The following is a 27,398-nucleotide window of genomic DNA, read 5'->3' on the forward strand; positions in this document are numbered from 1 at the left end:
CAATTTTGATACATTAGTTGAAAAACCAAATGTTTATAGCACACCGTAAAATCAATGTGTAATACCAAATGGCCACAAAAACCCGTAGGGGCTTTTTTAAAATATGTGATAGAATCGATCGATACTTAATGTAAATTCATAACGTATTCATTCACAGATGTCTTTTCCTTCGATTTATTTTTGTCTTTGCTTCCTTGTGGTTACAGTAGACCAAACTCACAGAACTCATGAACTGATATCATGTGTCTGTTTAAAAAATCTGTTTAAAATCTGTTTTTCCGTTAATCAGCTGTCGCCTCCATACGAAAGACAACTCCCAGAAGTTGAGAAACTTGTGCGAGCTAATGACTAACGAGGTCTTACCTTTTAACGTGTGATTCCTAACACGTGTCATAAGATAACATAAAAAGTTCTGTGGGTACTGTGGTGGGTAGGCACTCAGAAAGCTGGCAACATTGAAGTTTCAAAATTTGACAATTATTTGTTTTGACTTAATGACAATTTATTTTTGTGATAAGCTTAAAGTCTGAAAAGTTATGTTTTCTAAATTTGAAATGTGTAAAAGTTAAAAATCATTCAGATGATGTATATGTAGCACTTGTTTTCAGTTTACCCATCCAATAAGTGGCAACAATATAACCTTATTTGAGCGATTTACTTCCATTACATAGTGATAATGGCAGATATCCTTGTCCTAGACTGGTTAGATGAATTTGAGTCCTTAACTGAGAGTGAAATACACATGTATTCCATTGAACAAGAACATAATCATGAGGTTATGATGGCCCTGTATAGTGTTCTATCGGAGCCCCAAAAGTTCAAATCTGATAATGTAAGTTATGTTTTAAGTAACATCAGTTTATAATTATATCAAGATATGAACCCTGTACTTCGTAGCATAAGATAATAATTCAAGGTTTTTTGTTGTAGTTGATTGATGGAATATGTCAACAATTATTGAACTTTTATCGCTCAGGGGAAATTAATTTGAGAAGGTTTACTATCCAATTCATTCCTATACTTGTGTTTTTGCATCTTTCAGACAAGTCATATTCTGCTGTTCAAACTTTGTTGGTTAGTTTATACAATCTTGAGGTGAGTGAAAGTTAATATTCTAATTGAATTTGATTATGGAATATATTGAAAAATGTTAGAAAATATTTTGAAATGAACTCTCGAAACTATCTGTTTAATAGATTATTTGTTTTGTGCAACCTCCCTTTTTTCATATAATACTTGTAGTCACAACAGCAACATATTCCTGCAAGCTCCCTAGTTAAGGACTCAATTAAATTCAGAGGCATCATACTGTTGAAATAACAGTTTTCAACAAATTCAGAAAAGTAGTTAAAATGCTACTTGTCGATAGGGCCTATTGTACAATTCAGGTGTATCTTGATAATTCTCTTGAATCTTAAGAGATTTTAACGAACCGCCATTTACTGGCTTGGTATTTGTAGTTAATCACTTCTCTGTGTATTTCTTATTTTCGTGTTTATATGGTATTTGTTCAGTTAAATTATATGTATTTTATACATTTCTATACCTATAACAATATTTATAAGTTAAAGGAATGTAAGCTTTCATGGCTGGCGTCAATGTTTTGATTGGCTTTCGGGTTTTGCAGTGGTATTTGGTTATAATCCCCAAACTTTTCTACTGCAACTACTGCAATCAATCATCTTCAGTGGCGTGGTCGAACTACTCTTCTTGATGTGTCTCTCTCTCTCTCATTCAATATAATACATATTTACCAGTGAATTGGTTATATTTTATCCGGTTTAAAAATGTTCATTTACCTCAAGAAAAAGAGTGTTCTAAAAAATTTTTTATGATTGGTCCAATTCAACTTTTAAGGTGATTGATTCCAAGGGTCAGCCTCGAACTCTCTCATTCAGGATACCCAGTATCGCACAGTCTTCCATTTTCCATGATTCCAGCAATTTGGAACCTGCTTTTATCGCAGAAAATTCTCTGAGGAGGTAAGAATTATGATTGTGTTTATTATATCCTCTGTTGATTAGAAAATTTAAATTCACTAAAAATAATCTATATAGCGGTATGGAAACAGTATATTTTATTGTAAACAGGTGAAACTTCTATTTTACAAGATCTGTTCAAAAAATAAGGTGAATTTTCATTTTTTCCAGAAAATATTTATTTATTCATCAATCTTCATCTTCAAAGTAGTCTCCCTCAGATATAATACACTTGTGCTAGCGTTTTTTTCAATCTTCGGAGCAGTTTTGAAATGCAAGTTTTGGTATGATCTTCGTTTTATTGGTCGCAAAACACCTTCGTTTTATTGGTCTCTTCAATCATGGTAACAGGAAAAAGTCGCATCTAGCTCGCGAAATTTGAACATTCACCTTATTTTTTTTCAACAGACCTTGTGAGTATCATTGCGGCACATTCCATAGAATTATTCTGCATGGAGAAGAAAAATAAGTAGAATCATTGGCGAATATTTGACACAATTTTTTTTTATATCCTTAATAACCATGATGTACCAGATATAGTTCTATATAAACCTTCATTTGGTAATGAAGAGATATAATTGATATTGCTACACTGGATACAATATGGGATTACCTGTAATGTTCAGATGAGTTGGAAATGTTTTTTTCATATTCATTATTATAACTTATTCATAATACCCATTAGACAAGGCAAGCATCACAATATAACTTAATGAGTGCCGTTATAAATGAATCGTATATTCAGTAATGTAGATAATGTTGAGTTGAAATTTGACAATGCAAAAGGAATATATCTTATAATTGATTCAAGTTAACTATTTTCAACCATCTAGATGGGAGGAGTGCAACACCAAACTAGTGAGTTGGGGGCCACTGCCTCAGGTTGAGTGTCTAAATGCCCAGAATAGACAGAGAGTGGCAACTGCCCTAATATTTCTATACAACCAACAATTAGCTAATGTGATGGAGCAAGGTGTTGAACAGACTTGTAGAGGAATATCTAGGTGAGAATATTTTGAATCTAATTAAAAGTAAATCAAGATATTTATTGTGTATGTAACATGAAAACTTTAAGGTTAAGTAACTAGAAAGGAAATCATTTGAAATCATACATCTTGATATAAATATAATGTAACATACCAACAAACATCAGTTACTAATCATATTCTACGAAGACATATTGAATAAAAAACGAAAAAATAAAAGTGAAAGCAAAATAAAAATAACCAACCTGTCAGTTGAGACGAGAATCTTTATCGAACAGGAGTCTCCTATTCCTATGTTTTTCACAATGATTATTTATATATCCCTGTGCAAATAATTTGTGTGGTGTTCATTTATAAAGCATAGTTTAACTAAATATTAATATGTTGATTATTAAACTACATAATGATCATTGATGAGAATACTGAAACCTTAGGTTGAAACCCTAGTCGTTTAATATACAGAAATATACTTGACATCTGATGTTTGTAAGTTGCCATAGTAGATACAAATATATTGATGAAAATAAATACAATGCAGACGTAAATAACTCGCCCATCTTAACTTTTTAACGAAGCAAGATATCAATGTTTGACAAAATTTGCAAGAATGTAATGTTTAACTCTTTAATATATATTAAAGAAAATCAAACATTACGAGGTTGGATGAATAAACACCCTTGCTCAGTGGAGAGGGGGTTCCGTAATTCAGAGGTCTGGTTTTGTGTTCTATAGTGCGGTAAATTTTGGGTGGGCAAAATTGATCTTTGATTGGCAAAGTATATTCTTCAATACCCAGATTACAGAAGAGTGACTTTGACAGCGTGGTAGATGGGGTCAGGACAACTATATAGGGGGCATGCGAAATGTCATCATTTTCGATTGACATTTGTGGCTGCATATGGCAGCCACAAAAAAACTTTTCGCGTAGAAACGAACATGTTAGAAGAAGTCATGAAAATTAAAATATTTCTATGTTGCGTGAAGAACAGTATGGTAGTCCGGGAAACGAGAACAGTCTCATTGCTTAGGTCCATGTGTGGAAGCTGGCTTGTCGAGGGTCACACCTAAAATCAGTTATCACCGCATGGTCGAGTTGATGAAATATTGTGAATTTATTCAGAAACTGATGGAGATTCGCTCACCCATTATTTGTATTCTTTTATATGGTTACAAATACCTCGTTATGATAGACAGCGGACCACAATAGGTTTGGTTAGGTTAGGTCCAAAGTGAGTGGGTCTATTCGACCCTCCACCGTAACCCGCAATGGTTTATTGTGGCTCACACCTATTCACACTCGACTAAATAAACTCAGTTTCTTAACGAAACTGATTGGTTTATATGGTGAGAGGTCTTTCAGGTCACATGGTAAGAGTACGGCTCTGCCGAATTCTAAAAACCCGATTCGGTCCCCAGCGGGGCAGGCACAAAGTATATGCTCTGTTATTTCATCATTTTCCAAACAGAGGCGACACACACTGTCTTCCGACAGTCCGAGTCTCTGCATATGATGAATCAAATGACAGTGACCTGTAAGAATAAATGAATGAATGAATACGTTTATTTAGGAAATCTTAATATACATACAATAATAATATACAATAATAATAATAAATCAGTAAACAATAATAATATGTCCTTAAACAACAATAATAATAACTAATAACTAGAGTCGTATATATGACTGTAACCTAACAATGTTGAGAAATAAAATAGAAAAGGAAACAAAATTCAAAGTTTACTAACTTAGATAAGACTATACTAACAATTTAAAACATACTGATACATGATAATGAATGTTAAGGTTTAAGACTACTGATGTTCTGCATCATTGAGTCTCACACCCATATAGTAATGTACTACAATATTCGAAATGAGGCAGAATGATTGTGTTATATATAGTGAAGGCCTGTTAGACATCGTAGTTCATCCCTACTGTGACGCCTTAGAGTGAACCAATCCTGGAAGACTCTGCCAGAAGTCCATAAATCTTCTTGCCATCCAGGTGTTCAATCTTTGTTTGGCAAAGCCTAAAGCGATGTCAATGACAGGTTCTGGTCCGATGAAGCTGCTTGCCGCACGTTCCACAATAAGCGCAATCTCTGAAAACGGTTGGATGTAAATTTCTGATGTCCAAAATAATTTTTCTGAAGAAAGGTTGGTTGGGTAACAGGATCAATTTTTTCTTAAAAAAACAATTGTTTTCTTGCCAACGTTTCGAATTCAATTCAATTCTTCTTCAGGGCTCTGTAACAATGAATTTTCATAAACATACCTCCCACAAAACTTGTACAGTTATTATCGTTTCAATTTTACAAGAAATAATGAGTTCTTAATTAAATTACTCACAGTAGTTTCTTCCTGTTAATATTCCTATTTTAAAAACCAATAGACATATAAGATACATTTAAAAATTGTTGATTCTCGTATTGTGGAGGTGAATACTCTTATTTAATGTAAAATTTGATTTATTTTCAAACACATATACACACATTTCAAATATATATACTGATACAATAGTTAAAATATTATATTTTTTAAAGAACTTTCTACAATATTTGTTATGCATCGTACATGAGCTTTTGTGCAAAGAACGCTCTTTGAAAAAGTTGAAAAAGTTTTACATAAAGCCAGACTGTCCTTTTGGACATGTCGAAGGATTTGTGGTAAAACTTGGGGTTTAGGTCCCAAACAAATCCATTGGATTTATGTGATGATTGTCAGACCAATGATCTCTTATGGTGCAATTGCCTGGTGGTCGAATGCTTTACAGAAAACGGTCCAGGCGAAGCATCCTGGCTTACAGAGACAGACGTGTCTGGCCATCAGTACCACACCGTCAGCGGCCGTGGAGATCCTTCTAGATCTACCTCCTCTCCACATTTTTCTGGAGAGAGAGGCTAAATGGACTGCATATAGACTTGTGCACATTGCAAATTGCACAAATCAATTTAATGCAGACTGCAACAGACTGTTGGTTGACACTGGAAGTCTCACCATTCTGGAAATGACCTCTGACTTTATGCCTCCAACTGTCAACTACGAAATTCCCGAGTAGAGAGGATTGGATCCTCCGAGAGAAGGAAATATTAAGAGCAGTTACTTGTTGGTGCACAGATGGATCAAAAACACCTTCCGGTGCGGGTATTTTCAGTCGCAGACCCGGGACAAAGATATCAACCTGCCTAGGAACTTATGCGACTGTATTTCAGCGGAAATTTACGGTATTGAATTGTGTGCGGAGAGATTGGAAGAATCCAACCTCATATACACAAGTCAATAAAAATATTCTCGGACAATCAAGCGGCGTTAGAAGCTCTTGGCTCCTACCGAGCAACGTCTAAATTGGTAGCAAATTGCCAAAAACCACTCTCCTCGATAGAAAGACTTAACAGATTGTCTCTGGTCTGGATTCCTGGCCATACTGACCTGGAAGGCAATGAGGCTGCTGACTCCCTTACAAAGGAGGAACTAACTGCACAGATCAAGTGAATTCGTGTAAGATTTATTTATTTATTTCAACGGACAAGCCAATTTTTTCCAAATATCTTTTTATAAATTGTACATGTGCTTACAAACTAAAGATACATCAGATGTTTTTAATCGATTTTTTGAAGGATAATAATGATGAATTAAACAATTCCAGGTTAAGTTGGTAATGATTTGCTGATTTCAATATCCTACATATTGTTTCATTCTGATCATAATTGGTTCTACAAAAAGGAATTTTAAAAATATCACTATTTCTGGTTCTTCTATCATTCACAGAGAGAGTAGTACAAAGCCCAACTATTTCTGGAGAATCAATATAGCCGTTTAATACTTTGTGGACAAACACAAGATCTGTTTCAAGTCTCCTATGAGTTAAGGTGTTCATGTTCAATATGTTCAATATCTGTGAGTAGTTATACTCTCCTCTATTTAATCCTAACTGAAAAGCAACATATCTCAAGAATTTGTTTTGACACCCCTCTAACAACTCAACATCAACATTATAATAGGGTGACCATACAATGGAGTTATACTCAAGAATGGATCTCACTTGTGCACAATAAATCAGTTTTATAGATTCGACACTTAGGTCTCTAGCAGAACGAAGTGTAAAGCCTAACATCTTACGGGCTCGAGATGAGGCTTCCGTTATTTGGTACTTAAATGACATTTTTGGGTCAAAAACGACACCTAAATCTTTTATTTTATCCGTTACTGCTAAATCATTCCCATTGATTTTATACGAGTAATCATATACATTATTGATCCTTGAGAAAGTAATTTTTTGACACTTATCTGGATTCAAATGCAAAAGGTTGACGTCACACCAGCTAGAAAACTGTACCAAATCACATTGAAGTGCCTGAGCATCTGATATATTTTGTATTGATTTGAACACCTTTAAATCATCTGCAAACAAATTTATACACACAAATTCCAAATGTATGGCTTTGGTAGCAAAACATAAATAAACCTTTGGGGATTCAACTCATCGTCCTTTTGATGTAGTCACATAAAAGGGACCCCCATAATCCACTCCATCTTTGAAGAAAGGAACTCGGGGTGACCAAAGATTTCTCATGTATAGTTCCATAGTAGCTGGCTTGACTGAAAGGTCACATACATTTGGACAATACATGATGAATAGCCCGTCGAGCAGAAAAGAAAAATTTTGTGGTGAGACAAGATGGCTGGATGGATGAACCTGAATAATGCAAGTGTCCCCAACCCGGAGAATATCATCGTCTCCAACAAAGGGATTTAACTTCTGGATAGATGAACCTGAATAATGAAGCGAATAGTTCAGCCTTCTTGTATTGTCTTGCAACCGATCATCCACACAAATGAGCACCACTTCAGCTTTAGGGAAATTTATTTTCTCGTCTGCAACCAACTATGAAATCACTCTGAGAGCAATAAATGATAGACCAAAGGAAATAACTTGTGACTTATAATCCTGGATTGGATCTTCAGAGGAGAATCGAAAAAGAATTCTTTGGTAAGCTTGGGGACGCTCATTTACTAGGTCTTGATGAAGTTTGTTTCAAATTAAAAGACTATTGTGATGCACCTAGAGGCGATTTACTGAATGCATCGAATACGACTTTTACATTTGTTGTTTTTTCTATTTTAGAACTTCATAACACAATGATGAGGAAAGTAAAAAGTATTATCAAACAAAAAGTAGTACTTCCGGCCTGCCATAATTCATGAAATAGTTTTCAAGGAATAAGCGAGTAAAAATTTTTCTAAGGAATAGAACAGTGAAAGAGCAAGTAATAAAAATGTTACCAAAATAGTAATTGAGAATCTTCAACATAGGCTTGTACAAATGAGTGAATTAAGCAAATCAAAAATTGTTGGTAATAATTTAATATTTCCATAGAATGTTGGAACATTCAAGTAATCTAACAATAATAGTCGGAACTGCTGAAGCCTGAATGAGAACTAGCGGGTTTCTTTTAAAACAATCATAATATATAGTTTTGATTGAGTAATATCTTTTATATAACTCCGCAGCAATCGAACATTAATTTTCTTTATCAAGCAATGTGGTAATTATTGTCACTTTATAGACAAAATCATATATGTCAAGCAATCCATTGCATTTTTTATTAGAAAAGTTTTTTTTCACCTTAAGAGACTTCCTTCAAAGTTACTCAATAACAACCACTCGAACGAGTCTGTATTTATTGCCTTTTCAAATGTTTAAATCAAGCCCTTTTCCCAAATTACCAGAAATGCAATACTCTTCTTGACGTGCGTTTCAGCACGTCTAAGTTGGCGTCTTCAGGAGATGAAGAAAACCGTTTTCTTGATGGAAAAGATAGTTTTCTTGATGAAGAAGACACGTCAAGAAGAGTATTTCATTTCTAGTGATTGGAAAAAGTGCTTGTTTTAGATTTTTTTTACGCCGGATTAACCACTTATTTTGTCAAGTTGTTCTGCCGAAAATCAAGAGATAATTGTTTAACTTATTGTTGTACACCTATTTTCTCATTATGGGGATTTTATTGTCTAGTCTATTTATTATACTCGATTTACAATTTTCATAGTTATAACAAATAATAATGAAACAGAAAAACTGGGAGTATCTAAAAACCTGTTATATCCTTTAAAACACCATAGATTCATCAAGCGACATTTTAATGTTGAAAAAATATATAATTGGTTTTATCTTGAACAAACGGTATCCAACATTATCAGAATCATCAATAAAATGCAAACATTGTATTATTTGTGAAAACCTGTTTTGACTGACGTAAAACAGTGGATCAGTTTTCCAATAATTTTGGAACCTATCCAGTTTTATTGTTTCAGTAGGTATAACTAGACCTGTGAATGTTTAGCATTTCTTCTGAAAAAACTAGATTTCCATCTACTTCATTAGACAAAACCTCCTTTGTGACAAGAAACTTTGAAAGCATATTGATTTGTCTTATCTGCTAATATGCCAATAAAGTCATCGTTCATAATTAGTTTGAAATATTAAAAATATTCATTGGAGTGTGGTATATGAGACAAACCATTTACTTCAGTGAAAGCAAATTCTCTCATTCCAACAGGTTCCTCAGTTGATTTTGGATCATTATTTGTTGATGGTGAAATAAAAAAGTAATTTTTTAAAAATGCATAAAAAAAGACTTACCTTCGTTCCATGCAGAGTGTAACTATCTTGGGCCATTATATCAGTCACAATCGCTTTGATAATCTTCATTACTGCTCATTGATATATTTGCGAACATTAAAAACTCTTCAGCGGTTATGTTTCTCGAATTTTTTACCGTAATTAATCAATTATTAATTAATTTTCTTCTGTTTAAAACTGAGAAACTTAGAACTAAATTGAAATAAACAAAATTCGGTTCATATTTGCTAACCAATTTCTATATGGCCACTATCAATTGATATAATTGAAACTTCAGTATTGTGGTACTGGTTTTCGAAACTTAATGAAATTCGAATTAATATATGTAATTTTTATGTTAATTTTCAGGTTAGTGATGCAAGGATTCAATAGCACCTTAGGAAGCAACAGAAGTTCAGTTGCAAGTGATTCCAGTATTCAACAGACTGTTCGGCCAAGAGTTCCTGTTTCTAGTCCTCTATTGATAGAGCTCCTTCACATTATATATCATGCTGCAGTACGGTGTGGTGGTGTTGCAGTACAAGCACTCCATGATATTATGTACAGAGCTCGTTATGAAACATTTGCAGGTAATGCAGTATTTTTTCATTGAAAAATGTGTTTTTGAATAAGTGAATTTGAGATTTCAAAATACTTACCCATGAAAAACCAATATATTTTTCCATGTGTTTAACCAATTCTTGAATCAGTTTTTCCACTACGAAATTAAAATATCAAAACGTGGTATCGAAAGGTTTCAACAGCTTCAGCAACAAATGATGCAAATCATTATCCACACTTTTTTGTTGACACGGGAAAACAAATGAGAATAGGGTCAATGATGCATAGTTTTAAGTTGTTGTTAATAATTTCATTGAAGACTTTCAGCAAATAAATAAAGGAGGGCGCTCAAAACGGTATCTTTCGGGAACACTTGGAAACATATAATATCTTTTAGATGTGGTTGGTGTGGTTCTCACAAAATGTTTACAATACTAGATATGATCTGATCCTTCCTAAAGGTGAGCAGTGTACTGTGGTTTTAAATTGTTTACTGCTGCAGAGGCGTCACCTTTACTGTTTTTCATAAACCCTCTCCAGAAAAAAATGCATCACACATACACATTTTAATCAAATGGATTATAAATATGAAAAAGTGGATTTACGGCATGCAGACATAGATGAAAAGAAAACTGAATTATCACCGAGCAGGCTGTCGGAGTCACCAAGCAGACTCACAGCTGAATCACATCTCCAATTCAGTTCTTCAAAGTGTTCGTATGAAAAGGATGACATTTGTTACTTGTGATACTTGAAAAGATTAAATTGTTATTTCATTCTAGAATCGCTCACATATAGGGGCATCATCAGGCTTTTATAACATGAATCTCACAGCATGAAATAAACTGAACATATATGTATAATAGAAAAGTTTTATCGTCTGTAATATAAATATGAAAGATTGAATTCACGATATGCAGACATGAATGAAGAAATACGAGTGAAAAATGTGGCTATTTTGAATTTATATTACAGATGGTGAAAGTTTCTCCTTGTTTGGTTTATTTTATGCAATAATGTTTAGGTTTCCTTTAATTTACGTCTGCATACTGTAGATGTAATATTTCATACATATTTTATCGTGAAAGCCAAGAATATTATCAGACAAAAAACGCCTATCTAAATTTTTTAGAAATATTTCATTTCAAGTTGGTAATAACGAAATTGATCTAAAAATTGATGTTTCAGCAATTACCTTTGTAACAAAAGATAACCAATTTATTCTATCCTTGATTTTTTATGTTTGTCACTTGAAGCAAAAATGTGTTGTTTCAATACAGATGTGTTGTTTCAATACAGATGAATTGGGTTAGCACATGAACATCATATTTACAAGTAATACTAACTTTACAAAAGTACTTTTTTGTTGTTTTATAGAAGTTTTGCTAGCTGCCAACTCTGTTAAAAATCTCCTTCAGAACTCTCCAACTGTATCAGCGGCTCCAAGACCTTCTCACAGCCACAGCATATCCAAATCGATGATAACTAATGCCTCCTTCCGAACGAAAAAGCTGCCTGGTAAGTTATTGCCAAAGGAAGACAAGAAAATTTGAGTTTGAGCTTGAACTAGAACAGAGTACATTTCGAATTGGAAGGTAGGGTTATTGATTGTGGTGTTGATAACGCTTTTTGTGACTTTTTTTTTTAATGACTAGGATGGACCAAAATTTACTCGTTCTCAAAGTAAGACTGGATTCTAAATTGAAAACGAATATAAAGTTGTTAGTAATTCACAATGTTAGCTTGTTTGCATGTAATCAACTTGATTTTTTAAATTTTTATACTTAATGTTTGAATTCAAACAACTTATCGTTATCAATTCAATAGGTTAATCAAAAATTGAACAACTCAACTGCTGTTAAAATCTACAGGTCGTTTTGAAAATACCATAAAATCATCTACCTGTTATTCAAGAAAAATAGAGAACACCACTGACATAATGAGTTAACAAGTTATGTCCCAATATACCAATGAATTATTCTGTAAAATAACAAAAAATTGCGATCAAATTTTAAAAGCTTTATAATAATAATAATAATAATAATAATCTTTATTCAAAATAGACATCCTAATATACAAATGGTAATATGATTGTGAATATTAAATAAAATTTTAGACGAAATATATAATATTATTAGATGTTAGATATAGTATTAGATATAACATGCGAAAATAAGAAAATGTACTAGTGGGAAAATGGACAATGAAAAGAAAACAATAGATGCAGATCTTAATCTAATAATTCTGTGATCGTATATATTCCATAAGGGAGTGTTTAAATTGTTGGAGTGAATTGCTTTTTTTAATGTTGATAGGAAGTTTATTATAATTCAATAATCCCTTATAAAATAACGAGTTCATTGTTCTTGAGAGACTAGTTCTTGAAACCCACAGGTCACTGCTACCTCTTGTAGGATAGTTATGAATTTGATGGTTGAAACTGATAAATTCATTGAAGTAAGGTGCTATTTGACCAGTAAGTATTTTAAAGATGAAAATCATTGAAAAATAGTATAATCTGTCTTTTATTGTCAACCAGTTCAACGCGTCAATCATTGTTGCAATAGGAGTATATTTGTTGCACTTTAACAGTATTCGCATACCTCTGTTTTGTAGTTTTTGTAGCATTGATATGCAGTTTCCGTCAAGCAGAAAAAGTAAACTGGCACAGTAATCAAAATGCGGTTGAATTATTGATCGGTAAACTGTTAAGTTGGATTGAAATGTTAGTTGACGACTTATCCTTGTAAAGAAAAACATTTTTTTAGAAATTTTGTTGTAGATGTATTGAAAGTGTTTTTTCAGATTCAAATTGTTATCAACTATGAAACCCAGATATTTATATTCTTCAACAATATCAATAGATTCACCATATATATTAATATTGATTGTATTCTTATCAAATTTTGGTGGCGCCATTTTTTTACTTTCATAACGTTTTCTGTTCATGTGAATCACAGATTACTATAGTTATAGAGATTACTAGAGTTATAGTAAGCTTTGATGTAAATAACACAAATAGATATTGATATCTGACACGAGCATTTTGGTTCATCTCAAATGTCAGACATTTCTTTACATTAATTCAGAAGTGAATTTTTAAATTCTGCAGATGACATACCCATCCAAGATTTGAATCAGCCCCTCCAGTCTGAAGCTACTTTAGACTCGATTACTGAAGAGCAAGAAGATGTTGAAAAAGCCAAAACTAAAGGTTCCTCGGGTGCTCTAAAACACTTGCCAAAAATTCCCGGGATAGGCAAAAAACACAAGGTAAAAAACAGTTCTCAACTAGGAGAATCACAGCAGATTGAACTGACGGGGAGTGGCGATACACTGAATGAATCTCTTGTCAACGATGTGAATCATTCTGTACATGTAAGCGCGGTGTAAGATTAAAACGAGAGTTAAATTAGCAGACGATACTTTTAGGTTAGTAAGAAAATCAAATATACCATGTATCATGTTTACTTTAGAAGAAGATATATCCGTTAGCCTTTTGAAGTTTTTAATGATGGATTTTACAGAATTTTCAAAATTCTGTACAAACAGCAATGATCTAGACTATCAAAAGTAGTTTTCTTTATTGATTATTGAATTGCATATATGTTTTCAAAGATGTCTGATTCTCTTTCAAAAACTATTTTATTATGGTGAATTGTTGATGATTAATTCACCATCTGCACCTGGTACTCTGTTCCGTCATTTACAAGTTATGTGACTACAATTGTATCAATGAACGATTTTCATGTAAAATTTGATTTGGCATTCATCGCTCCAGAAAAAAATGATCATATTCTATTTGAAAACAATGAACATATGTTCCTCTAATTTCCAAATACTAACCTGGAGGTATCGCTTTTAGGATACTTGAAAATATAACTTATTTTTTCTATAAAAGTATACAATATAATCATTTCAGATTTTGAATGTAGTAGTACTCAAACTTGTACTTTTTTGAAAAATATTAAATCCTAAACAATGCCCAACTTTGACTTGTCAATGAATACTGGATAAAACGTTATTTATGTATAAAACAAGTAATCATTTTTGTAAATTAGGTTATTGTTTATATATGTTAGGTGAATTTGTTGACAAGGCACTAGTTATGATAAAATGAAAATAATAAGCAATACATTGTGTTGTAGATAAACTATCAATTCTCAATTGTAATATTGAATTAATGTTTTTTATACATTTTCGTTATGTTTTTAAGACTCTAGGCTAGTGGTATTTATTGATTTTTCAGTTAACAGTGGTCTGTAATGACACGTAATATTCAATTCTTGACCCTGGCAGTAACCCAGTCAACAGATGAACACTTGATGGGTACGTCTATAAAATATCCATTGAATATACCATAAGAAATCGTTAGAACTATTAAACTAAGCGAAAATCTGTAAGCCATCCTTGGAGAATATTTTGCAGAAATATTGAACCAAAGTAATTTTCATGGAAGAAATCCGAGTTTTTTGTTGATAGTTTTGAGAATTTTCATCTTACACAATCTGAAATAAATAAAAATTGCAATAGAACTTTCATACAGTTCACCCCGATAAGTTATTGTATAAATTCAGAGTATTAAAAAAAAGATTAACTCTCAGTAATTTGTATTTGATAATTCTGCCAATCAAAAAAAGAGCCACGAAATTATACAAATACTTATCTTAATATTTCATAGGCTGAAATCAATCTCTTTAGAATTTTAAACTTCTCTGAATTATGTCAAAAGGACTTTTTGAAATCTGATATCCTTTGACATCTAGCGAAGAACTTTAAAAATAAAAAAGCGAATCGAAAAAAAAACTGCAATTTACATTATATATTTTTCAGTTCTGAAGACAGGCAGATTTTAGCTTCAACATTAAGATAAGTATCTACAATTTCTTGTCTATTTTTTTTATAGGCAAAATTTTCAAATATGAAAAATACTTTTAATTTTCACAGTAAATTATCGGAGTGAATTAAAAAGTTTGCTTTTTCACACCTACATAAAGTTCTTAATAACAATTCTCAAAAAGATATTCAGATATCCTTGAAATATACCTCATGAAAGTAGAAGGGGATTTGAAGTGCAATTGCCTTTTTATTTATACCTAACATCAAGTATCGATTGTATCCACAGTCATATTGAAGTTCTTTCTATAAGACGATTGTGGATACAAATAATTGAAAATTTTTGTTGGTAAAAGAAAAAGGGGATATTGAAGAAGTGACTGAAATATCTTTACATAATATATTTATTCATAAAAAGGAAAACCAAACAAATAACACACTGTAAAGTGAAAATTAACATAAACACATACAATTCACAAAGAAAGTGAAGATCAAAAACTAACAATTGACAGAATATAAAGGTTCACCTATATTGAAAATAGTTAGCCAACTATCAATAAAATAACTATGAGCCTTATCGTCGATAATGCATTAATGTTGTTCAAGTTTTCTTTGAGTATCTAATTCAAATGAAAGGATGTCATTTCCAAGTCCACTGAGGGATGGATGTATTATGTACATTCATTTCGCGTCCAGAAATGGTGAATTGAAAATAATTGTATAATCATAGCATATCCGGTGTTGTCTGACATAATAATATTTGGGGTATATATTTCTTTTTAGACTTAGAAAAAAAATTATATTCCGGTGTAAAGCAATTCAGTATCTTCCCAATTCATTTAATGCATTTATTTTTTAACTTCAAGAAGAATTATTTCCAGTCTATATTGTTCCTTATTAGAAATATTGTTCATGGAAATAAAACCATTTTATAATATTGTTTTTAAATACTGTACTGAGAAAAAGTGGGTTGCATATTATTAACTAAACAAAGTTGACCTTTCATATTTCTTGAAAAATTGACTTGACAGTACAACTTTGTAGTATTATTTAAAAATCTGTATTATTTAAAAGAACGGATTCGATGTACTTGCTAGTATTTTAGGGGGCGGCTTTACCTATAGTGCTGGGGGTGCAGTGCATCCGGGCACCGGGAGTTAAGGGGCGCCAAAGGCCTCTGCTCATATACAAACGGAGTGGGCGCGTAGCGGGGTTCAGAGGGAATAGCAAAACATCTACGTGCGCAAGCGCTTATCATGAACAGTCACTTGTTTACAGTGTATAGCTGAAAGCATGTACTGTGCCGCTTGCGGCGTGTTAGGGTTGATACTGAACGCGGTAGCAAAGCAATCCGCTACACTAGTGACTTTTTTACTATTGGTTCCTACACGATACTTCTGTTTCAACATGAAAACCGCTTATAAAATCTGTTAATTTAAGTTTACATTGGCGTAGTGTCGCTCTGCTCCTAAAGGCCCAGCCGGTACCTGTTTTGATTCGTTTGAAAATAAAAATTTGTCTTTTTGATTCTTGTAGCGCCTTCTTTCCTAGCGTCTTCTTTCCTAGCGCCAGCAAGAAAAATATTCTCATTTCAAATGAAAAGTTTTTGACAGGTTTGGGTAGGTTGCCCTGTAGCCATGTCCACTGTAATTTCACAACGCGATCGAGGTCAGTCTGAACTTGGTTTCGTGACAAAACAACGATATTCAGCTAACGGCAACGTATTCCAGCTAGGTTCGGAGTTTAGTCGATCGTAATGTATGTACCTATTCCATTTTGACTGCTTGTTTTGATACAAGAGGGAGCCATTGTATTGATTGTACACGGGCGCTACATGGGCTAAAGTCGCCTCTGAGTGTTTTATGAAATTAATAAAAAAAATTCAAAAGTTGTTTTTCATGAACTTAGTAACAATGAGTATTGATTTTGATTTTCACACCTTCAACAGAGTCAAAGACTAAAGATAGTTCAGTCTGAAGTTTTTATTAAACCAATACAACTTTCATCGGAAGTAATACTTTCATTAACTGGAAAAACAACAAATTTTTAAATAGACCGGTATAAACTGTTACCATGTATTGATTTGTTGTTGTTATTTAAGTTCAAAGCGGAGTTGAAACTATTATTTCGCAATTTTAAAGAATATTTTCAATAATCAATATTTTTTGCAACTATCAGTTTCATTTGAACCTAGAAAAATTATATATAAAGAGTCAACAGCTAGTATTTTACAAATCTAAGAATAAAACATTTATTCGAATAAGAGAACTAGTCAAGAAATTCTTAAAACCACTTATTTTCAATTGCATTTATGAATAAAATTCAATCCAGAAAAAACTGTGTGTACAGTGTAACTTGTTTCCTGAAAAGCATTTTTAAAGCTCAATTTTAAAAAAAGCTTTCCCTCTTGAAATTAAGTTTGGTCTGACCCTGTCTTGGACTATTTTTTTGAAAACAATAGAATGGAACAAGGCTTTCAGAAATAATTTTATGTCAGTAATTTTTTATTGTATCCATTGTAGATATTAACCAGAGCTTATTTCTTATGAAGTCGATATTTACCAATTTGTGTTTTCAAAAAATTTCAAAGTATCAAAAAACTGAACGAAAATAAACCTTCAATTACAAAATAATACTTTCATGTCACATGTGTTTCATGTTATATAAACCGTTACTTTCTTCTCATTGGATGATATTGTAGCATTATTAAATTATATTTAATAATAAAAAGTGCCCATGCTCGCTGAATATATAGTGAATATTTACCTATGTCATGTTATCAATATAAACTATTCAAAAGTGAAACCTGTATAGTTAAATATAGTAGAAAAAAAAAGGAAAAAATTGATTTGCATATATGTTTAATATGCAAATATTAAAACATTACAAAAGAATTATAGTAAATTAATGAGAACAAAATACATAGTTGAATAAGTATCAAAAGTTTCGTCTGCTACTATGGCAAACATCATTAGTGGTATGTGCATTGACTGCAAGGATGAAAATTATTTATCAAAGTCTTAGAAGAACCAGCGCGGATTTTGTTCTCATTATTCATGAAAACTGACCGTAAAAACCTGTGTTCTTATAATTATAGTAAAAAAGAAAATTTGTACATTCAAATAATTTTCTTTTATTATGTGAAAAATAAAACCATAAGTATTAAAAATTGAGAATAGGCATACATCCAACTGAAACGAATATCACATTTATAGTCTTTCAGAGAAAGTTTTAATATTTTTGCTCTTGGGTAATCCTTCATACACAGTGTTTAAAAGTGAACAGCTTCATGATTATTATATATGGGCAACTTGAAAATGAATATAATAGTGACATTTTTCAAGGTATTCAAATCTAGCCCATTTACCTCAGATTAAAAGTACTAAATTTTTCTCAAAGTGAATTTTCTGAAACTAATACATTAACAAATAATATATAACAGTAATATTGTGAACTGAATTATTTCTAGGTGTTTGTTACTATTATAAATTATTAATCATATTTGGTGTTTAGCCTGGTTATGGACGAGATCTGTTGTATCGTTGAATAAAACATCCCTTGAATGAATTGAGTCTTACATCCACTTCTCCTTCCTCGAGCTGTAAAATAACAAATAATATTAAATAATAGGTAAAACTGAAACTTATGGCATAGAATGAATACAAAACTAGCATTTTCTCCAATCACCAAAAGTACAAAACTCTACTTGACATGTGTTTCACCAACCAAGTTGGTGAAAAGTGATTTGTGAAGGTTATTGCATTCTTGTTGATTGGGAAAAGTGCTCATTTTTGATATATAAAACCAATGTTTATATTTTTTCATTTCAGTTAATAACAGTAAAAACTACTGTCATATATGTATGTATATATAAAGTTCATCAACATACACAAAATTTCAATAAAAGTAGTAATTTGTCATTCTGGCCCTCAGCACCAATCAATTTATATAGTCAATATTGACTTCTCCAAAAAAAATTATTTCACATTTTCATTACTAGTTGATAGTAAGTCTAACTGGTTAAAGGTTAAATTGATACATAAGGTTATGATTGAAGCTCAAACATTTTTTCTGTATTCAGTTGAATTAGTCTCTGATAATGACCATCTCTTCAATTCATAAGATTTCAATGCATTTTGTCAAAGCAATGGAAAATGACCCGTTAAATCTCTTCCGTACCACCCCAGTATAATGGGATATGTGAAAGAGCAGTGCTCATTTTGTACTTGGGCCATGTACTTGATATGATCTTTTCAGGCCTTCCCCAAACGAAACATTTTCTTGTGATAAACAAGAAATTTTATAACATAGGAAATATGGTTTATAAGAAAAATTATTTATTTATTTATTTATGCTATTACCTATTTTTACAAAATAATCAACAAATTCTCACATATGTACTATAAATATCAGCTAGATTTTCTTTTTTTATAAAGACAAAACACAAGCACTACAGGAAAATCCTCAAGGCTGTGCGAAGGTAGTGAATCACATTGGATGTGAATCGCTGGAGATTAAATTCATTTGGAAAAACGTTTTCAGGAAGTTTATTCCACATAAACGCCGTTTTCCAAATGAGAGATTTCTTAAACAGTGAAGTTCGAATTGACACTCAAAACAATGAGCTCTTGCTGGAATCAAATATGCCAAGTCACTTGAATACTTCCCGTGAAAGTATCTAAAGAAGAGAGAAAAATCTCCAACCTTTCTTCGATGTTCCAGACTATCAAGGTTGCAAGTGATGTTTGCGTCAGGCGGATGGATCTTTTTTGAATGGAATCCGGCAGCTTCAGGGTATGTTTGGAGGCGGAGCTCCATACATGAGAACAATACTCCAAAGAAGGTCTGATCTGGGCTTTATAAAGCATCAACAGATGCTGAGGTGTGTACAGTTTTCTGGTTCGGAACAGGGTTCCAAGCTTTTGAGAAGCACCTTTGCAAGTCCAGTGACATAATTGTGCCAAAACATTGTTGATATTGAGCTGTTTCAAAATTCACCTGACTAGACGCTGTCAAAAAGTAATTTGCGGCATTGTGGATTGTAGTGTAGAAATAGTGGGTGGTGCCTTTCCCAAAAAATTGACTGTAGTGGGACGCAAATTGTTCAGTTAGTAGGTTTGCTTTTTCTATGGCTGTTGTTGCAATTGAACCATCCGCTTGTGTTAGTGGTGGAATTTGCTTTCATTTATCCTAAGCTTGCAGTTGTTACCAGCATTAACAAACCTAGATCAGTTCTCGGCACTGGGAGTTTTGCGCAATTGTCGGTAGGCGAGATTTTTGGAAGCGGCAGCTTGCTCGCAATTGTTGTTGAACCAAGGATGGCGAGAAAAACATATAAAAAAGGCAAAAAGCCAATCATTACAATCTTTTCAGTCTTATTTAAGGATTCCAAAGAAAGACTGAAAAGTTATAAATCCACACCTACCTATAGACTCATTCTGGCCATAGTTGGTCTGATGGAAGGGTACTATGAAGATTTCTGTATTTCTTGTTATCTTTGGATTAACATTTGAAGTTATGAGTTCAACAAGTTCCGGGGAATTGATGCTACCATTGATTATTTTGTGAATTAGTGTAAAAGTTTTTGAAATTGACTGCGTTCTTTCTCAACTTACAACTTAAACACCTTCTATTTATTTATTTACGGCATGTCTATTTTTTTCAAGATAATTAACAAGTTCACACGTATGTATTTAACAGTAATCTAAGCTAGGTTCAAGGAAAAAATATATAAAGTAAAATAAAAAAATCGTAAAAATAAGTTGATGAATTACAATTTTTTCAGTCCTTTTAAATGTTTACAAAGAAGAATTAAAAAATTCTAAATCTACATTCTATGTATTTGCAAGTCTCAAAATTCTACCTAAAGATTCATTCCAGCCATACTTGGTGCGACAGAAGGGTACTTTGAAGATTTCCGAATTTCTTGTTCTCCTTGGATTCACATTTAAAGTTATAAGTTCGACAAGTTCTGGGAAATTGATGCTACCATTGATTATTTTATGAATTAGTGGAAGATCTGATTCTAATCTTCTATGAGCCAGAGTATTCAAGTTAAGAATGTCCAATATAATTTTATAGTCATATTTACCAATATGATATCGCAGTTTATATACAGAGTACCTTAAAAACTTATTTTGAATACTTTCAAATAATGTCATGACCCATTCAAATGTTGTACATATCTACAAAGGTCTTCACAGAGTTCATCGTGAATCATTTTTGATATGAGTATAAAACCAAGGTGATTCTGCATAGTTATCCATCTTATTGGTACTCACTAAATCCCCTTGGTATAAGTCTCTGTAGCAGGAAGGTGACACACACTGTCGAATGCAAAGGACTTTGGATACTCCATTTCTTCCATAACAACCCTTTTCACAAGCTGCTTCTACTTCTCGAAGCATAACCTCCTGTAAATATTCACATTCCTAATCAACTGGAAATATTGAGTTATATTTCTAATAGGTATGTGAGAAATTTAATGAGTGCTCTAGTTTTGATGCACATAGGTCGTGTTTTTATTTGCATGATTGTTAACAAAATTTTCAATTGCCTAAAAGTTTCCATTCAAAATTCTGCCTCCAAATCTTGTATTAGACAATGTCAAATGACGTCAAGATTTGCACATAGTTTTTGTATTGTTAGCAAATTGTCTGATTACCAAATTACTATTTCGAACATCTGTTGAAAATCATTGATTTTCTTGTGAGTTGGAAGGTGCAAAATTGATCAGTTATTTTACGTTTTTAGCACTTCTTAACAAAAAAATACAATGATTTTCGACAATATATTTCAATTCAGTGACTTCCCATGAATGAGAAAACTTGCAAACCTAATTCAAAGGTTGCAAAGACCAAAATTTCGTAATTTTAGGATTATACATTTAAGTTGATTTAGCTTTTAAACAATGTTCCATATATGACAAGCTAATTTGTATAGTTCACTTTTGTCTAAACAAGCACGTGAATCAAAAGTTTCAGATTGTTTGCAATTAAAGTTAATATCGAAGCTTCATCGACTGTCCTACATTTCGACTACTTTAAAATCTTTAATACTATAATTCTGTTCAGTGTATAAAATGACTAGCTGATTTACCTGTCAAAATAGTGCTTGCAGGTATGAGTATCTATGACACCTGGCATAATACTCCAATTCCTGGGTGAATTGATTTTTTAAATTTCACTTCCATGTGATCAATTACAAAAACCAAAGAGAATTTAAAGACCTTTAGAACTGCCCTACAGAAACTACTTAATTTCAATACCTTGGAATTCTAAAAAAGGAATTCTATCCTTTGTGATAATAATCACTTTTCAAAACATTTTTGGAATAATTTTGTTGAGTTATGATTTTTTTCATTACACAGTATTTTCAAGATAATAGCGCTCCTGATAGTACCTGGAAAGAGAATTTTTTTTTCAATCCAGAGAAAATATTTTTCTATGGTGTCATCAGGCATCTAAATGGTAATTGAATAGTGTTTCAGGAAAAAATATTTTACAGGAATATTTGTATCTAATATTGTCAGGTAATTTGTAAGAAAAATATTGTGTGAGTAGAGGAAGATCAAATCTTCCTCTTGAAGATGATCACTTGGTGATCGAAACACGTGTCGAAGTGTTAAAATAACGGTTAGGTGTTGGGATAAAACTCCAGTAATATTCATTACTACACCAAAGATTCCAAACAGCACATCACAAATAATCTCTCTTTACATTATCATATTTATATACATAAAATGTAAGTAATAACCTAAGCTTTTCTCAAGTTAAACAATTTCAATATTAAATAGTCCAACTTAGATTAGTCTCAGTTATCACACTTTTGTCGGGCGTCTCGAGACGCACACGTTTTTTTTGTAATCACCCTCAGTACTTACATAAAGTAATCATAACCAAATCAGTTGAGCATAACTTTGTTCAAATTGGAGAATATTTGTGAAATTAACTTGAATTTTTTATTTTTTAGAAAATCACAAACTTCATGTTTGTTGCAACGATATTCAGCCTAACTTTAAAATTTCGCAAACCATATTTTTAACAAGGTAAAACATCATTAATGATAATATGCATATTCAATCACTTTCATTAAATGTGAACGCTTTGTATTTGAAATGTTAATGAAAATTAATCGACAAACATGAAATCTTATTAAAACTATTGTGGATATCCATAGCACAAAACAAATGAGGGTTGAAAGAAAACATTGTGACAGTTTGGTGACATTAACTTCTCATTCTTGAATAATTATTGTTCGATTATTGAGTATTTGATTTCAAATGCCTCCTCCAAGACAGTAAACGTTAGCCTAGAAGGCAGAATTAGTTTTAATATGTGGAGATAACTATACACCAGTGTGTGAAGCAGCAGATATATTCAATGAACGTCATCCAGAGAAACAAGTGTACTATTCCACTGTGAACAGACTTTTAAATAATTTCATACAGACTGATTGTTTAGACTAAATATAAAAATGAACATACCAAAACTGTATGTACTGAGGAAAATCAATTAGAAGTACTTCAGGCAGTTGTTGAAAACCCTGGAAGATCCACACAAGAAATTTCTAGTTACACGGGTGTGAAACAAAGCTCTGTTAAGAAGATTCTTGAAAAAAAAATCATGCCTATAAGCCTATGTCTTTTGACATGTTTCAAGAACTAGCCTATGACTTACGGTATGACTTCTGCGTGTAGATTCAAGGACAAATAGAAGATCAACATGATTTCCATTAACACATTCTTTTTGGAGACGAATCCACGTTCACAACATATATGGCGTTGCCTCTTCCCAAAATTGTAGGTGGTGGTCGGACAAAAATCTAAATTTTGTCACTAACAACAAATTAATAGGGCCGTTTTTTTTCCCCCACAACCTAACTGGTGGTTCCTATTAACAGTTTTTGAAAACGAACTAACGGATTTTTTAGACAATATGAGCTTTCAACAACGACATAAATTATGGTTTGTACATGATGGATGTCCTGCTCATTCTGAAAGAATTGTTTCAGAATGATTAAATGGGAAATTTGGTGATTAATAGTTAGAACGAAATACTAATCCACGGTGGCCTCCTCGTTCGCCAGATCTCACCCCATTAGATTTTTTATGGGGATATTGAAAGCAAAATGTTTACAAGGATCGACCATTTAAATAAAGATGAGAAGATTGAAAATTCGATACGATTTCATTGCAGAAATATTCCAGCAAGTGTGTTGCGATCTACTCTTTGTGAATCTTATGATCAAACAATTATATACATTGAACGAGAAGATGAACATACAGGGACACTCGATAAATCTTTCTTCACACGTCGGCACCGCTTTCAAATACAACTGAAAACATTGTATAATTCCTTTTTGATTATTTTAATTTTTGATGATAATAAAAAAATAAAACAATTGAACAAAAATAAATAACAGTCATCACCCGAAGACGATTGTAAATCCAAGATAGAGTAAAACAAAACAAAACCGAAGCTTGATGCGTTCACGTGATCGCCCAGTGTCAGATGGAAAGGGCAGCGTTCATTTGTGAATTCGCCTTCTTGGTAAGAGTTCGGTACCAGCACAGGGTTTTAATCAGTCGTTTGTGTGGCGTACGTTATAGTATATTGTTTAAAATTGTTTTCCAAGATGTCCAGTACAGACACCGCTGATGACACTGTGAGCTATTCCGATCCAAAAAAAGACATTTGAGTGTTGAGATGAAAGAAGTGATTTTAAATGTGTTCAAGAAAGAGATGGAAGAAATTGAGACATCGACTGTCGACGAAGTCGTATCGAAATATGGAAATAATAATAATGTTTACTTTCAACCCTCATTTATTGGGTATCCGCGATAATTTTGATAGCACGTCATGTTTGTCAATTAGTTTGTAGGTATACCTAGCTTTTTCATAAACATTTCAAATACTAAATGTTCACTTCAAATGAGATTTTTTGAATATGTATATCACTATTACTAATGTTTTACCTTGTTGAAAATATAGTTTGCGAAATTTTAAAGTTGTGTTAAATATCGTTGCAAAAACATGAAGTTTGTGATTCCCTAAAAAAATTAAAATCCAAATGAATTGCATGAACAAAGTTATGCCCAACTGATTTTGTTATGATTAACTTGTGAGTAGGGTGATTATAAAAATTCACAAACTGGAAAAAAATTAACGAAAAAATTGAAAAACTGAGGAGGAGGCCACGTTTTGGTATTTAGACATATCTTTCAACTGTAAACAACTTTTCTCAATAACATTTTGCTGAAGTTTCTGAAATAATGGTACCTCACTCTTGAGCAATTTTTATATTTTTTGACCTACCCTGTATGATGTTTGATTTGCAACCAAAGTACACCTAAAATAATAACCGAACATGCACCAACGCTCGGCACTATCTGTATTTTGGTTGTACAATTAATTAAAAAAACATGCTGCATACTTAAATGACCACACTATATATACGTTTATTTATATAATGTCACATTAAGAATCTTACGTTTTTGTTGCTTTCTTTATAAGGAAATTCTGGAAATATGTAATGAACTTTTTCTTCTATGCTCTCATTTATTAACGATATGATGACAAGTAACAAAAAGTTTGCAATCATTTTAGTTTAACACATTGGCGTGAAAAATAATGTCTATGGTTTTACTGCAATTATATAAATGGTGTAACAAAATTTGTATTCAAAATCAATAGAACATGGAAGAATAAGCAATAGGCATGCAGCACAGAACACATACTTACAACTTACAAGTACTTTGTGGCGCCAAATATGTTTGAGAAGAATATTTGTAACTGGGAGTATCTCTTGGCAGTATCAACTATGCTCACGTGTTATCTTTGAAGAATCTCTTAACCAGTGGTGTTTTCTGGCGTTTAATTGTATTCGAGCGTGTATTCAAAAACGATTCGTGAGGAAGTTAATCTTCACCAGAATGGAATAATTCAATTTGTGTCAGATGTCAAAATCAATAATGAAAATAAACTTTTAAATTTTCTCTAACCTCAATTATAATCGGATATGTGCAACTAATAATTTCCCAGTTTTATTTTGTACATCCTTACAAAGAATTTGAAAAAAGTTTTCAGCATTTTATAAACTATAACGATCAAAATAAAGCAGGAACTGACAACTGACGTAACGTAACGTCAAATTCCGTTTCACAACAATCATAATATCATGAATACGTTTCAAATCATAGTTGATGTGACTTCATCATTTCAACGCCAGAACAAATATATTTGAATTACAGACGAATAAGTTTTGAATACACGAGCGCTAGAAAACGCCTCAGCTTACAATAAACTATTCACACCTATTTTTTTTAATGTTTCGCAATTATTGGTCATATTAATTATTATCTTGATATTTCCGACTTCAAACTCGGGTTCATTTTTTTTCGATATAGAAAATGATTAGGTTGGGTTAAAAACTATTGTTGAAGAAAACCAGGGTTCTTATATAGGGAGGGTTTCGTAATGTCGAAAATTTGTGCCACCATAGCGCAAAATTTGAACTGCTACTGCATGCATATATATCCATTTATTTTCTATTTGATACGTTTATAGTCCTGAATATGTTTGAAATGAAGGCGGAGAAATTAGCTTAGAGGCAAAAGCTAAAAGTAATTGAAAACACATCAAAACTTCTTCAATAATTCTATGAAAATCGCAACGTGATCAATTTCTCTTCGAAAGTTATTTATAGAAACCGCAAACTATCAATATCCAATGCGAATGAAAATATTTTGCGAATCACTGATAATTTCTTATTTCAATCATGTAGATTATCTTCATGAGTATAATTTAACTATTCATTATAGTAATGATAATAACAATAATAAATAATGTTTATTTTCATAAATTACTAATCATAATGAATACATTGAGGTCAAGCGTTATTATATGGCAAAGTAAATAAGAGAAGACTCGAAAAAGTTTTAAGGAACTTGTCTGATAGTATTTCATCCAGTTCACATTTTCACCTTCATAGATAAATGAAGCTCATGTGCGGCCCTGCACAAGGTCCACATTCAGTATGACTTGTAAATCGGAACAAGAAAAAACGGGAAAGGGTAATTTTCTTTAATTCGTGAGAAGTGTGACTATACCAATTTCTTTGCCTCCTTTCCATCACCATTTTCTCCTCTCTTCTTGTCTAGGTGAAAATTAAATAGAAGAGATTCGCAGACTTCCATTTAAAAAGGTAAGCTATCCTAACAGTTAACTTTCATTTGTTACCATTTTTTTGCCCAGTCGAACCGCATTGAACCATTTAGTTGTAAATTTTGTTGAAATACAATTCATGCCGACTTTATTTGTCGAATTATTCGTAAATTTCCGAGTAAATATGAATTATTCACTTTTCAATATATACCATATTTCGACTAGTTGAAATATAAAAAGAAGTATCCCAAAA

General features: G+C 32.2%; 2 protein-coding genes across 5 annotated transcripts; one reads left to right on the top strand and one right to left on the bottom strand.

The window, feature by feature from the left end:
- Positions 1-470: 470 nt before the first annotated feature.
- On the top strand, positions 471-16,529 carry Hyccin (PI4KA lipid kinase complex subunit hyccin). 3 transcript variants are annotated; one of them, XM_074170619.1, is made up of 7 exons: positions 471-832; positions 931-1,095; positions 1,858-1,982; positions 2,813-2,983; positions 9,954-10,174; positions 11,523-11,740; positions 13,258-13,396. In XM_074170619.1, the coding sequence occupies exons 1-6, from the start codon at positions 677-679 to the stop codon at positions 11,696-11,698; spliced, it is 1,014 nt and encodes a 337-aa protein (XP_074026720.1). In that variant the 5' UTR covers positions 471-676; the 3' UTR covers positions 11,699-11,740; positions 13,258-13,396. The 3 variants fall into 3 exon arrangements, with proteins under 3 accessions (XP_074026720.1, XP_023012706.2, XP_023012705.2); XM_023156937.2 differs by having other exon boundaries at positions 473-832; positions 11,523-11,663; positions 13,258-16,529; XM_023156938.2 differs by lacking the exon at positions 931-1,095 and having other exon boundaries at positions 472-832; positions 11,523-11,663; positions 13,258-16,529.
- A 1,657-nt stretch (positions 16,530-18,186) lies between these two features.
- Positions 18,187-25,686, bottom strand: LOC111502784 (uncharacterized). 2 transcript variants are annotated; one of them, XM_023156939.2, is made up of 3 exons: positions 25,473-25,686; positions 21,263-21,394; positions 18,187-18,580 (listed from the first exon to the last, which is right to left on the bottom strand). In XM_023156939.2, the coding sequence occupies exons 1-3, from the start codon at positions 25,581-25,583 to the stop codon at positions 18,500-18,502; spliced, it is 324 nt and encodes a 107-aa protein (XP_023012707.2). In that variant the 5' UTR covers positions 25,584-25,686; the 3' UTR covers positions 18,187-18,499. The 2 variants fall into 2 exon arrangements, with proteins under 2 accessions (XP_023012707.2, XP_074026721.1); XM_074170620.1 differs by lacking the exon at positions 25,473-25,686 and adding an exon at positions 25,298-25,435.
- Positions 25,687-27,398: the final 1,712 nt, after the last annotated feature.

The sequence above is a fragment of the Leptinotarsa decemlineata genome, unplaced genomic scaffold (genome assembly GCF_025532065.1).
Source record: "Leptinotarsa decemlineata unplaced genomic scaffold, Ldec_3_MD MMD2_P_RNA_scaffold_9, whole genome shotgun sequence".
Lineage (NCBI taxonomy): Eukaryota > Metazoa > Arthropoda > Insecta > Coleoptera > Chrysomelidae > Leptinotarsa > Leptinotarsa decemlineata.